Below are 13,754 nucleotides of genomic sequence, written 5' to 3'. Positions count from 1 at the left end.
GCTTTGGAAGTTCTAGCCAGAACAATCAGACAAGCCAAAAGAAATAAAATGTATCCAAACTGGGAATAAAGAAGTGTCACTTTTTTGCAGATGACATAATTTTATGCATAGAGAACCCTAAAGACTCCACCAAAAAACTATTAGAAACAATAAACAAATACAGTAGAGTTGCAGGATAGAAAACCTAAGTACAAAAATCTACTGCATTCCTAAATATTTCCACTGCATTCCTAAATATTAACAATGAAATTTCAGAAAAAGAAACTAAACAAAAAACATTTCTTTTTGCAATTGCAACAAAAAGAGTAAAGTACCCAAGAACAAACTTAACAAAGGATGTGAAGGAGCTATATACTGAAAACTAAAAGACAATAAAAATGGAAAGACACTCTATGTTCATGGATTGGAAGAATCAACATAGTCAAAATGCTCATATTACCTAAAACAATACAGATGTAATGTCATACCTACCAAAATCCCAATGTCATTTTTTAAAGAACTAGAACAAAAAGAATCATCACATTGGTATGGAACCACAAAAGACCCGGAAGTGTCAAAGCAATCCTGAGAAAAACAAATGAAGCCAAAAGTACCATACTCCTTGACTTCAAACTACATGACAGAGCTACAATAATCAAAACGGCATGGTACTGCAGGAGAACAGACATACAGATCAATGGAACAAAAGTGAGAGCCCAGAAATAAACCTAAATGTATATGGGCAAATAATTTTTGACAAAGGAGCCAAAAGCAAACAGTGGAGTAAAGAAAGCCTCTTAAGTAAATGGTGCTTGAAACACTGGAAAGCCACATGCCAAAGAATGAAACTACAGTTTGTCTGCATATACAAAAATTAATTCAAAGTAGATCAAAGACCTAAATATAACATCTGAAACAATAAGTTACATAGAAGACATAGTTACTAAACTCATGGACCTCAATCTCAGAAAAGTTTTTATGAACTTGACCCCGAAGGCAAGGGAAGTAAAGGCAAAAATAAATGAATGAGACTATACCAAACTCAAAAGCTTCTGTACAGCAAAAGAAACTACAACCAATACAAAAAATGCAGCCAACCGAATGAAGGATGGTATCTGCAAACAACAGCTATCAAACAAGAGTTTAATAACCAAAATATATCAAAAAACCTCACACAACTCAACATTAAAAAACCCCAAATAATATAAGTATTATATTATTAAAATAATATTATTTGTTATAATTATATAATAATGTAATTATAATATAATTATTATTATACCCTTAAAAATAAGCAGAGGACCCGAAGAGACACTTCTCCCAAAAAGACATACAAATGGGCAACAGATATATGAAAAGATGCTCAACTTAACAAATTATTAGGGAAATGCAAATTAACACTACAATGAGATACCACCTCACACCTGTTAAAATGGCTATTATCAACAAGACAAACAGCAAGTGTTGGAGAGGCTGTGGAGAAAAAGGAACTCACACACTGCTGGTGGGAATGTAAAATGGTACAGCTGCTGTTGAAAACAGTATGGAGGCGCCTCAAAAAATTAAGAACAGTATTACCATATGACCCACAATCCCTCTTCTGAGTATCTACCCAAAAAACTCGAAAACTTTTATTCACAAAGATATATGTACCTGTATGTTCATTGTAGCAGTATTCATAGTGACCAAGATGTGGAAACAACAGAAGAGTCCTTGGCTAGATGACTGGATACAGAAGATGTGGTCTATATACACAATGAACTACTACCCAACCATAAGAAAAGATGAAATACTAGTATTTACAACATGGGTCCAAGATGAGAATATTCTTGCTAAGCTAAGTAAGTCAGAAAAAAGCTAAAAACCAAGGCAGGATATAGAACTGAAATTCATAGATAGACAAAAATAGTATATGATTACCAGAAGAAAAGGGTGGGGATAGAGGTGGTAAAGGGAGCCAAATACATGGTGACAGAAGATGATTTCACTTTGGGTGGTGGGCACACAATGCAATATACTGATTATGTATCATAGAAAATTTACACTTGATACTTACATAATCCTATTAACCAAATATCACCCTAATAAATTTAATTTTTTTAAAAATGAATCCTTAAAGCTAAGCTAAACTGCCTCCTAAGACTCTAAAGAAAAAAAATTTTTGAAGAAGTTCTAAGTCTAAGCTCCAGACTTTCAGACTCAGTCCAACAATTGGAAAGCACAAAAAGGAGAGGCCAAAAAAGACTAAAAAAGAGCTAAGCAGAAAATCAAAAAAGTTCCATGTCCTGGAAAACAAATGAGTAAAGTACATCATCAAAGAGCACTGTTAAGAGATCAACAAAGGAATAGATTAGAATTTGACCACTGGACTTGGCAAGATGGACATCATTAGGGACTTTGAAATAAAAGCTTCACAGGATGAGTTACTTTATAATTCAAGTGTTGAAATTTGGCAAGAAATGTGACATCCAAAATGAGATCCACTTATTCAATAAATGCTCACTTAAAGTTTATTAGTGTCAGACACACTACATGCTGGGAATATCATACTGAACAAACCAAACAAAAAACCCCTGTCCTCATGGAGCTCACATTGTATTCACATGTTTGGCCATTTCTTCAATGGCCAAAACTATTGCCATTTGCTTCTTTATCTGAAATGTTGTATTACATAAATCAGTTCATGAATTTCTGATTAACCATTTCAGCTTATGAATAAAGTGGAAGATAACTTTGAAAAAATACAAATGTATACTAACGTTAAATGGCAAATAACGGCAAATAATTATATCATGTGATTTAGGTGATTCAGTAGGAGCTCTTTGATATCACTGAAATACTCACTGATGGACAAAGAAAAAAGGACTAGTGATAAATGTATTCTACATACTATATTCTACATGGTCTCCTAGTAAAAAATTTAACATGGTAGTCTACTGGACTTTGTCCAAGGATTATTTACTGGGAGTCTCTGACAGGTCTTAGATAACCATTCATGATATTTTCATACATGGGTCATGAAGAGAGAACTGATCCAAGTACCCAAACCTGCCTAACTTTAAAAAGTAAACTTTTCCTGGTCCCCGGGGGTCTTGCCCCCCCGCCTGAAAAAAAAAAAAAAAAGTAAACTTTTCTGGAGCAAAACAATGCTCCTACACTCAAGAAACTTACTATCTAGCAGGCTCAAGTGACATATTCTCAATTCAACAAATATTTATTAAGCATCTGTTATGTAGCAACCAACACAATAATTAAGGAGCATAACACAGGATATAACTACCTTTAGTGCTAAATAATTTGTTAATGACAAAAGGTGTTCCAGTTTTGAAAAGAGTGGCGATTATGGTGATCTAGAGCAATGGTTTTCAACTGAGAACTGTTCTGTAGGCCTAGGGGACATTTAGCAATTTTTTAGAAACCTTTAAATGACTGGGGGTGGGGTGATGCCATTGGCATCTAGTGGGTATATATCAGGGATGCTGCTAAATACCTTCCATTGGACAGCTCAGACCACCCCCACCCCTGGCAACAAAGACATTTACTTGGTCCATACTGTCAATAGTGTTGCTACTGAATAACTCTAGACTATAGTAATCAGGAAATGATTCAGGCATAATGAGTTGGATTCTGAGTTGGCCTTTAGTCATGAGGACATGTAAAAAGGTAGAAGAAATAATAGAAGCAAACATACAAAGGCAAGAAGGAGCCTGCTTTAAACTGCATGTTGTACGTACTGAGAAAGGGTTTGACATTAAGAAATTTATTTGAACTCAATGGAAATATGCATTGAAAATGTCAGAATACAAAGGTGATGGGTAGTTGGAAGCCAGACTATATAAAAACTAGATTAAGGTACTGGGACCAAAGAAGCATGTATTAAAAAATTATTTTAGGCACTGGCTGGTGTGGTTCAGTGGACTGAGTGCTGGCCTGTGAACTAAAGGGTACCCGGTTCGATTCCCAGTTGGAGCACAGGCCTGGGTTGCAGGCCAGGTTGGTAAGGGGCATGTGAGAGATAACCACACACTGATGTTTCTTTCCCTCTCTTTCTCCCTTCCCTCCCCTTTCTTAAAATAAATAAATAAAATAAAAGCATGTGTATGTTTTAAAAAATTGTTTTAATTTAAACATTTGCCCTGAATTAATGTAATAAGTTGCAAAACTCCTTAAGAGCAGCAACCATGTCTTATTAGTAACTCTATTTTTGATGTCACTGCCCTGTAAATAGTGTATGCTAAGAGCTTATTAAATTAAATGCAGTTTTTCAGTTAAGTATTTACAAGTATTATTGCTGATCTCTAAATTTCCATCTATTGTGAGTAATCAGGACATTCATTTAAACAAATAAACAAAAAAGCTATCATTTTTCTACTATATAATGGCACTGTAGTAGGCCCTCTACACAGATTATTTAATTTAATCAAAAACAGAATGTGTTTTTTACTCATTAAAGATGAGGCCACTGGGACTCAAAGAGCTTAAACAATTTGTCCTTGATTTCACTCAGCTAAAAAGTGGCAGATATAAGCCTGAATCCTTTTCTAGTCTTAATTCAAATCTGCAAGCTTCAGTGACACACTGTGAGGAAGGATTAAAAAAGCAAAATCAGCCCTGGCTGTTGTGGCTCAGTGGATAGAGAGCCGGCCTGCAAACCAGAGGGTTGCTGGTTCCATTCCCAGTCAGGGCACATGCCTGGGTTGCCAGCTGGGTCCCTGTAGGGGGCATGTGGGAGGCAACCACACATTGATGTTTCTCTCTCTCCCTCTCTTTCCCTCTGTCTAAAAGTAAACAAATAAAAATCTTAAAAAAAAAAAAAAAGCAAAACCTGACAGCTACTATTCACAGTTAACATGTACAAGCAAAAAATAACATATATATATATATATAATTCTAAAACTGTCCTTATATTTCTTTACTACAGTAGTTAGTAAATATTGCCTTAAGGAATTGGACATGACATTTGGCTTGCTTTCCATTCCACACCTGTGAGCCAAAGTAGTTCCTTAACTGCATTCAAATCAACCCTAAATTCTCTTCCCAGAAACTCAAAGTCCTGGTAGTTATCACCCTTAAGCCAGGAAAAAAAAAAAAAACTAACCTGTTGAATTAGTCTGATCGGTACCTACTACCAATGCTTCAAAGAAAAAGGAAAAACGCATTTCAAATTCAAAAAAAATTAGCATTGCAGATTCAAGGTCCTCGTCCACGCTTCTTAAAGTACAGAGTCCTACCCTAAGGCAGCCCAGTGGCTCGGGTCCTCTATTCGGTTTCAGCGTTTGCCAAGTATTCCATTTTCAGCTCTCCCAACGTTTTGAAGAGTCTACCTTAAACAGAAGCTTTCTCCTCCCGTTAGAGTTACAAAGTAGATTTTAAAATCCTTTAAGGAATCTAACCTAAAACATTCTCCTAGTTCCAGATACTTAACATCTGCCCAGGGAAACACTTTATTATAAGGCTTACAATCCTACCCTAGTCGAGCTGCTCCTCAGCCCTCGGCTCTGCTCTTCCAGAAGCACTGTCCCAGCACCAGGTGCTACACCAGCTGTTCCTCTGACGCTCCCTACAGCCACCCTTTAGGCAGTTCCTCCCAAACCCACGGTTCCAGCTCAAAGCCCATTTCGCAGTCTGAATCCCATTTCTTTCAAAGAGGATGCTCCAAGCGTGCAACCTCCTCCAGACTTCTAAGGCTGGAGTCTCAGCGAAAGGAAAGAGTTCGTCCCCGGCCCGCAAGTCCAGAAGGTACGCAGAGAGCCGGCAAAGCGGACTGGCAGTCGGGGGCGGGTGCACAAGGAGAGGCAGAAGCACTTACCAACATCTTGATCAAAAGGATTGGTGGCAAAGAGAGGCATCTCCGCGGCGTGCCGAGGTGTCTGTAGGGACTCCCCGGGGACACCACGGGAGTCAGGGTGCGACGGAGGAAGGATGACTCCTCAGGCAAAAACAACAACAGATAAGTACTCGATGGGGTCCACGACAGGTTCTCGCCTCACCAAACCACAGCAACCGCGGCAGCGGCAGCAGCCACAGCAAAGGAGTCGAGAAGGCCCCCTGCGTGGAGCCTGTCGGGAATCTGGGCAACCTCAGCACTGCCTGATCAGAATCTGCCCAGAAACTGCCCCACGAAAACAGACCCCACCAAAAAAACTCCACCTCCATACTCCTTATTGGATTAGTCACACAGGAGAGTAGCAGGAATGCCTCTGTTTTCTGCTTTTGCCTTAGCCAGCAGTCTCCGGAGGATGGGGACCTGAAGGCGCGCCGAAGCCGACTACCAATCCCAGGAGTGAATCAGTGGACTAAGAGAAAGGGTCGCGTTTGTTGTTGAGTGGGACCCCTTTTCCCCCCGTCTCTGTCGGATGTCATACATTTGTAGTCCCTGTCCCTATGGAGGGGGATGGGACATCCGTCATTCGGAGTTATCCAGGTTAAAAAAAAAAAAGGCTATGAGTAATATGCTGTCTAAGGTGACAAGAAACTTGCTTGGATGAAGTCATGTGAGCTGAACCGATTGGCTCGAATCCCGGAGGAGGGGAGTGTCAGGGCGCGCTCCCAGGGAGCAAGCTGGAGTAACGCTGGCATCTCCAGAGTCTGTCTGAATGCTGGGCTTCAGAATCTGGAAAGCTTTCCTAGTTGGGCGTTGGTTACTAGTGACTAGCTGTACAATCACCAAGCAATTGTGTTGGTTGGAAAGTAAGTTTCAAAACCCAAGCAATTCCCCCCAAATTGAACAGCAACAACAACAAAAAAAGAAAACTGAGAAATGGAGCTAGAAATTGATTAGTGATTTCTAACCACTTAAAATGTTTTTGTTTTTTTAATTAGTTAATTAATTTTTTATTGATTATGCCATTACAGTTGTTCTATTCCCCCCTTCATTCCCCTCCACCCTACCTCCCTGTCCCCATTACCCCCCCTTTAGTTTATGACTATGCGTCTCAAGTCCTTTAGATTCTATATTTCCCATACTATTCTTGCCCCCACATCTATTTTCTACCTACCATCTATGCTACTTATTTTCTGTACCTTCTCCCCCCTTCTCTTCCTCCCACTCCCCTGTTGCTAAGCCTCCATGGGATCTTCATTTCTGTGGTTCTGCTCCTGATCTAGCTGTCCTTTTAGTTTGCTTTGGTTTTAGGTGTGCTTCTTAATAACTGTGAGTTTGTTGTCTTTTCACTGTTCATATTTTTTGTCTTCTTTTTCTTAGGTAAGTCCCTTTAACATTTCATATAATAAAGGCTTGGTGATGATGAACTCCTTGATTTGATCTTATCTGAGAAGCACTTTATCTGTCCTTCCATTCTAAATGAAAGTTTTGCTGGTTAGAGCAATCTTGGTTGTAGGTCTCTAGATTTCATGACTTGGAATACCTCTTTCCAGCCCCTCCTTGCCTGTAAGATCTCTTTTGAGAAATCCGCTGACAGTCTGATGGGAACTCCTTTGTAGGTGACTGTCCCCTTAGCTCTTGCTGCTTCTAGGATTCTCTCCTTCATTTTAATCTTGGCTAATGTAATGATGATGTGCCTTGGTGTGTTTCTTCTTGAGTCCAACTTCTTTGTGACTCTCTGAGCTTCCTGGATTTTCTGGAAGTCTATTTCTTTTGCCAGATTGGGGAAATTCTGCTTTATTATTTGTTCAAATAAGTTTTCCACTGGTGGCTGTGCCTTTCCCCCTTCTGGTACCCCTATAATTAGAATGTTGGAGCGTTTAAAGATGTCCTGGAGGTTCCTAAGACTCTCCTCATTTTTTTGAACTCTTGCTTCTTCACTCTTTTCTGTTTGGCCATTATTTGCTTTCTTCTGGTCCACTCCATTGATTTGAGTCCCAATTTCCTTTTCATCGCTATTGGTTTCCTATGCAATTCCATTCATTTCAATTAGTTTTGCCTTCATATGTATCTCTAATTTGTGGCTATAATCAACCAGTTCTGTGAGGATCCTGATCACCAGTGTTTTAAATTGTGCGTCTGAGAGTTTTGCTATTTCTTCATCTCTTAGATTTATAGGCTCTGGGGCTTTGAGAACTTCTTGAGCCATTTTTGGTCTGTTCGTACCCTTTATTTTTAATTTTTTAAAATTAACTAATTTTATCTAGTTATTTTTCAAGTACAGTTTTTTGTCTATTTTTCCCATACCAGCCTCCTCCACCCCTTGCTCCTCACCCCCCTCCCATTTCCACCCCCCTTAGTTCTCGTCCCTGTGTCCTTCCTATTTGTTCCTCCAAATCCCTCCCCCTTTTCTCCCTTAACTTCCCTTCCTTCTCCCCTCTGGTCACTGTCCCCTTGTTCTCTATTTCAGTGCCTTTGTTTTTTTTTTTTTCTGCTTGCTTGTTTGTTTTGTTGTTTAGCTTCCTGTTAAAGGTGAGATCATATGGTATTTGTCTTTCAGCACCTGGCCTATTTCACTCAGCATAATGCTTTCCAGTTCCATCCATGTTGTTGCAAAAGGTAGTAGCTCCTTCTTTCTCTCTGCAGCATAGAATTCCATTGTGTATATGTACCACAATTTTTTGATCCATTCATTTCCTGATGGACACCTAGGTTGCTTCCAACTCTTGGCTATTGTAAATTGTGCTGCTATGAACATTGTGATGCATAGGTTCTTTGATATTGATGTTTTAGGATTCTTAGGATATAATCCCAGCAGTGGAATTGCTGGGTCAAAAGGCAGGTCGATTTTTATTTTTCTGAGAAAATTCCATACTGTTTTCCATAATGATTGTACCAGTCTGCAATCCCACCAACAGTGGACTAAGGACCCCTTTTCCCCACACCCTCTCCAACATTTGTTGTTTGTTGCTTTGTTTATGATAGCCATCCTAACTGGTGTAAAGTGGTATCTCATTGTGGTTTTAATATGCATCTCTCTGATAGCTAACGATATTGAGCATCTCTTCATGTGTCTCTGGATGTTCTGTATGTACTCCTTGGAGAAGTGCCTATTCAAGTCCTTTTCCCATTTTTTAATTGGGTTGGGTGTCTTCTTAGAGTGGAGTCGTGTAAGTTCTTTGTATATTTTGGAGATTAAACCTTTGTCTGAGGTATCATTGGCAAATATGTTTTCCCATACAGTTGGTTGTCTTGCTAATTTAATACTGTTTTCTTTAGCCACGCAGAAGCTTTTTATTTTGATGAGATCCCATTTGTTTATTCTTTCCTTTACATTCCTTGCTCTAGGGGACATATCAGTAAAAAAGTTGCTGCGTGAAATATCTGAGATTCTCTTGCCGATGTTCTCCTCTAGGACTTTGATGGTGTCACGACTTACATTTAAGTCTTTTATCCACCTTGAATTTATTTCGGTGTATGGTGTAAGTTGGTGCTCAAGTTTCATTTTTTTGCATGTAGCTGTCCAGTTCTCCCAACACCATTTGCTGAAGAGGCTATCTTTACTCCATTTTATGTTACTGCCCCCTTTGTGGAATATTAATTGACTGTAGAGAGTTGGGTTGATTTCTGGGCTCTCTGTTCTGTTCCATTGGTCTATGTGCCTGTTTTTATGCCAGTGCCAAGCTGTTTTGATTACAGTGGCCTTGTAATACAGTTCGATATCTGGTATTGTGATCCCTCCTACTTTGTTCTTCTTTCTCAAAAGACCAGCTGCTATTCAGGCTCATTTGTGGTTCCATATAAATTTTCGAAGTGTTTGTTCTATGTCTGTGAAATATGCCATTGGTGCTTTAATAGGTATTGCATTGAATGTGTATATTGCTTTGGGTAGTATGGACATTTTGATGATGTTAAATCTTCCAATCCATGAACAAGGTATATGTTTCCATTTGTTTGTGTCTTCCCTGATTTCTTTCTTCAGTGCTGTGTAGTTTTCTGCATACAGGTCTTTTACCTCCTTGGTTAGGTTTATTCCCAGATATTTTATTTTTCTTTTTGCTATATCGAATGGGATTTTTTCCTTGATTCCTGCTTCTGCTGATTCACTGTTGGTATACAAAAATGCCTTTGATTTCTGGATATTGACTTTGTAACCAGCTGTTTTGCCAAATTCATTAATTAGTTTGAGCAGTTTTTGGGTAGAGTCTATAGGATTTTCCATGTACACTATCATGTCATCTGCAAACAGTGACAGTTTTGTTTCCTCCTTTCCTATTTGGATGCCTGTTATTTCCTTTTCTTGCCTGATCGCTGTGGCTAAAACTTCCAATACTATATTGAATAGAAGTGGTGAAAGTGGACAACCTTGTCTTGTTCCTGATCTTAGTGGAAAAGCTTTTAGTTTTTCCCATTGAGTATGATATTGGCTGTAGGTCTCTCATATATGGCCTTTATTATTTTGAGAAATGCTCCCTGTATTCCCACTTTGCTGAGTGTTTTTATCATAAATGGGTGTTGTACTTTATTGAAAGCTTTTTCCGCATCTATTGATATGATCATGTGGTTTTTGTCTTTGCTTTTGTTTATGTGATGTATTACATTTACTGATTTGCGAATATTGAACCATCCTTGCATCCCTGGGATAAATCCCACTTGGTCATGGTGTATGATCTTTTTGATATATTGTTGGATGCGATTTGCCAATATTTTGTTGAGGATTTTAGCATCTATGTTCATCAGCGATATTGGCCTGAAGTTTTCTTTCTTTGTTATGTCTCTATCTGGTTTTGGAATTAAGATGATGCTTGCTTCATAAAAAGAATTTGGGAGTTTCCCATCCTTCTGGATTTTTTGGTATAGTCTGTGGAGAATAAGGGTTAGCTCTTCCTTAAATGCTTTGTAGAATTTCCTGTGAAACCATCTGGTCCAGGGCTTTTGTGTGATGGGAGTTTTTTGATTACTGCTTCAATTTCTTTTGCTGTTATTGGTGTATTTAGATTTTCTGCTTCTTTTTCACTGAGTTTTGGAAGATTGTATTTTTCTAGAAATGTGTCCATTTCCCCTAGGTTTTCAACTTTCTTGGCATACAGTTCTTCATAGTAATTTCTTACAATCCCTTCTATTTCTGTGGTATCAGTTGTAATCTCTCTTCTTTCATTTCTGATTGTGTTTATTTGTGTCCTCTCTCTTCTTTTCTTGATGAGCCTACTTAAAGGCTTGTCTATTTTGTTTATCTTCTCAAAGAACCAACTCCTGGATTCATTGATCCTTAAAATTGTGCTTTTAGTTTCTATGTCATTTAATTCTGCTCTAATCTTGGTTATTTCCTTCCTTCTGCTTGCTCTGGGCTGTCTTTGTTGTTGTTCCTCGAGTTCTTGCAGACGTAGGGTTAGATTGTTTGTTTGAAATGTTTCTATTTTCTTTAGGTAGGCCTGTATTGCTATAAACTTCCCTCTCAGGACTGCCTTCGCTGTGTCCCATAAGTTTTGGGTTGTTGTGAGATCATTTTCATTTGTTTCCAGAAACATTTTGATTTCTTCCCTAATTTCATTCTTGACCCATTGGTTGTTTAATAGCATACCATTCAGTCTCCATGATTTTGGGTGCTTTGGGTTTTTTCCTTCGGGTTTGGTTTCCAATTTCAGTCCCTTGTGGTCAGAGAAGATGCTTGGTATGATTTCAATTTTCTTGAATTTTTTGAGGCTCGTTTTGTGTCCTATCATGTGGTCTATCTTTGAAAATGTTCCATGTGCATTTGAAAAGAATGTGTATTTAGCTTCTTTGGGATGAAGGGCTCTATATATATCAGTTAAGTCCGTTTCATCTAGGGTGTTGTTTAATGCCACTATCTCTTTGTTGATAATTTGTTTGGAAGATCTGTCCATTTTTGATAGTGGGGTGTTAAAATCCCCTACTATAATTGTGTTGCTGTCAATATCTTTCTTGAAGTCCTCTAATATTTTCTTGATATATTTGGGTGCCCCTATGTTTGGTGCATATATGTTTACAATGTTAATGTCTTCTTGGTGGATTCTTCCCTTGAGTATAATGAAGTGACCTTCCGGGTCTCTCTTTATGGCCTTTTTTTTGAAGTCTATTTTATCCAATATGAGAATTACTACCCCAGGTTTTTTTTTTCTTGTCCGTTTGCTTGGAAAACTTGTTTACAGCCTTTCACTTTTAGTCTGTGATGGTCTTTTGTCCTGAGGTGGGTCTCTTGTAGGCAGCATATGTGTGGGTCATGCTTTCTTATCCATTGAGCTATTCTGTGTCTTTTGATTAGAGCATTTAATCCATTTACGTTTAAGGTTATTGTTGATAGGTACTTATTCATTGCCATTTTTGTACCTGTGTTCCTCTCTGTCTCCCTCTTATCCTTCCTTCCCTTAAAGCAGTCCTTTTAGTCTTTCTTGTAGAGCTGGTTTGGTGGAGGCGTATTCTTTTAGGCTTCTTTTGTCTTGGAAGCTCTTTATTTGGCCATCTATCTTGATTGAGAGCCTTGCTGGGTAAAGTAGCCTTGGTTGTAGGCCTCTGGTTCTCATTACTTGGAATATTTCTTGCCATTCTCTTCTTGCTTGAAGTGTTTCCATTGAGAAGTCAGTAGCTAACCTTATTGGGGCTCTCTTGTATGTTATTTCTTTTTTCTCCCTTGCTGCCTTTAAGATTCTCTCTTTGTCTTGGAATTTTGCCATTTTGATGATGATGTATCTTGAAGTGGGCCTCCTTGGGTTCCTCTTGATTGGGACTCTCTGTGATTCCTGGATTTGTGAGACTTTTTCTCTTATCAAATTAGGGAAATTTTCTCTCATTACTCGTTCAAATACGTTTTCTATCCCTTGTTGTTCTTCTTCTCCTTCTGGTATTCCTATTATTTGGATATTATTACGTTTCATATTGTCTTGCATTTCTCTTAATCCCTCTTCATTTTTTCTGAGCCTCTTTTCATTTTCTTGCTCTTTCTGTGAGATGCTTTCTACCTTGTCCTCCAACTCACTAATCCTATCCTGCGCTTCATCTATCCTACTTTTGAAACTTTCTACTGTGTTCTTCAATTCGGAAATTGTATTCCTCATTTCCTCTTGTCTCTTGCTGATAGTTTCCATTTCCTTTTTCATGTTAATGTAGTTTCTAGAGAGATCATTGTAATTCCCCTGTAGTTTCCGGTTCTTCACTGTCAGCTCTTTGAACGTCGTAATAACCAGTGCTTTGAATTCACTATCTTTTAGTTGATCAGCCTCTATTTCATCTAACATTCTTTCTGAAGTTTCTGCTTTTTTTTTCATTTGGGGATTGTTTCTTTGTCTTCCCATTGTTTGAGACTCTTCTTGTTAGTCTCTGCTTCTAAAATTGATCTGTTCTGCAAGCCTGGTTTTATGATGTGAACTTCTGTGGTATGATCCTTGTGAAGTTCAGTGGTGCACTCCTTGAAGTTTCTTGATGTTCTTCGTCTCCACCTACTCTCAAGCTGGTCCTCGCGCTGGTCTCTGCATTGGTCGCCTACCACTGCTGAATGTCCCGGCTCTAGTAGCCGCTTCCTCAAGCACCCAGGCTCGTTACTACGGCAGCGGCATAGAGGCTGGGAATGTCCCGGCTCCCGTATCTGGCTCCTCTGCTGCCCAGGGCCGTCACAGGGGTTTGGAGTGTCCGGCTCCGGTACCTGACTCCCCGGCTCCCAGGCCTGTTGCTCTGGGGGTAGCGCAGGGGCTGCGTGAGACCCAGCACCAGTAGCTACCTCTGCCGCCGTCTGGTGTTTCAGCGTCGGTCACAATCTCTGGTCTTTTAATTTCATAAATCCTGGGTAACCGATGGTTTATCGTGCTGTTTCTTTATAGATCTGCCAGAATTTTCACCCATGAGTACAGGAGCTAGTATCAGCTCCATCTTACTCTGTCGCCATCTTCCCAGTATTCTGTTCCTGCCCTTTAAATATGAGGAGAAGAAGCTTGGACTC

At 39.1% G+C, this 13,754-nt stretch overlaps 1 protein-coding gene across 2 annotated transcripts in view; it reads right to left on the bottom strand.

Moving 5' to 3' along the window:
• Positions 1 to 6,036, bottom strand: part of STAM (signal transducing adaptor molecule) — a 63,902-nt gene extending 57,866 nt beyond the window's left edge. The window contains exon 1 of one of the 2 annotated variants that reach the window (XM_037150731.2): positions 5,789 to 6,036. In XM_037150731.2, coding sequence (XP_037006626.2) covers positions 5,789 to 5,828 — 40 coding nt within the window. In that variant the 5' untranslated portion in view covers positions 5,829 to 6,036. The remainder of the gene's footprint in view (positions 1 to 5,788) is intronic. The other variant, XM_037150732.2, reaches the window with a different exon arrangement.
• Positions 6,037 to 13,754: the final 7,718 nt, after the last annotated feature.

This window comes from Artibeus jamaicensis, unplaced genomic scaffold (genome assembly GCF_021234435.1).
Source record: "Artibeus jamaicensis isolate MK-2021 breed Jamaican fruit bat unplaced genomic scaffold, CSHL_Jam_final contig_867, whole genome shotgun sequence".
In the NCBI taxonomy this organism is placed as follows: domain Eukaryota; kingdom Metazoa; phylum Chordata; class Mammalia; order Chiroptera; family Phyllostomidae; genus Artibeus; species Artibeus jamaicensis.
Note: the sequence above shows the minus strand (reverse complement) of the source record. Positions and strands in the feature narration are given on the sequence as shown.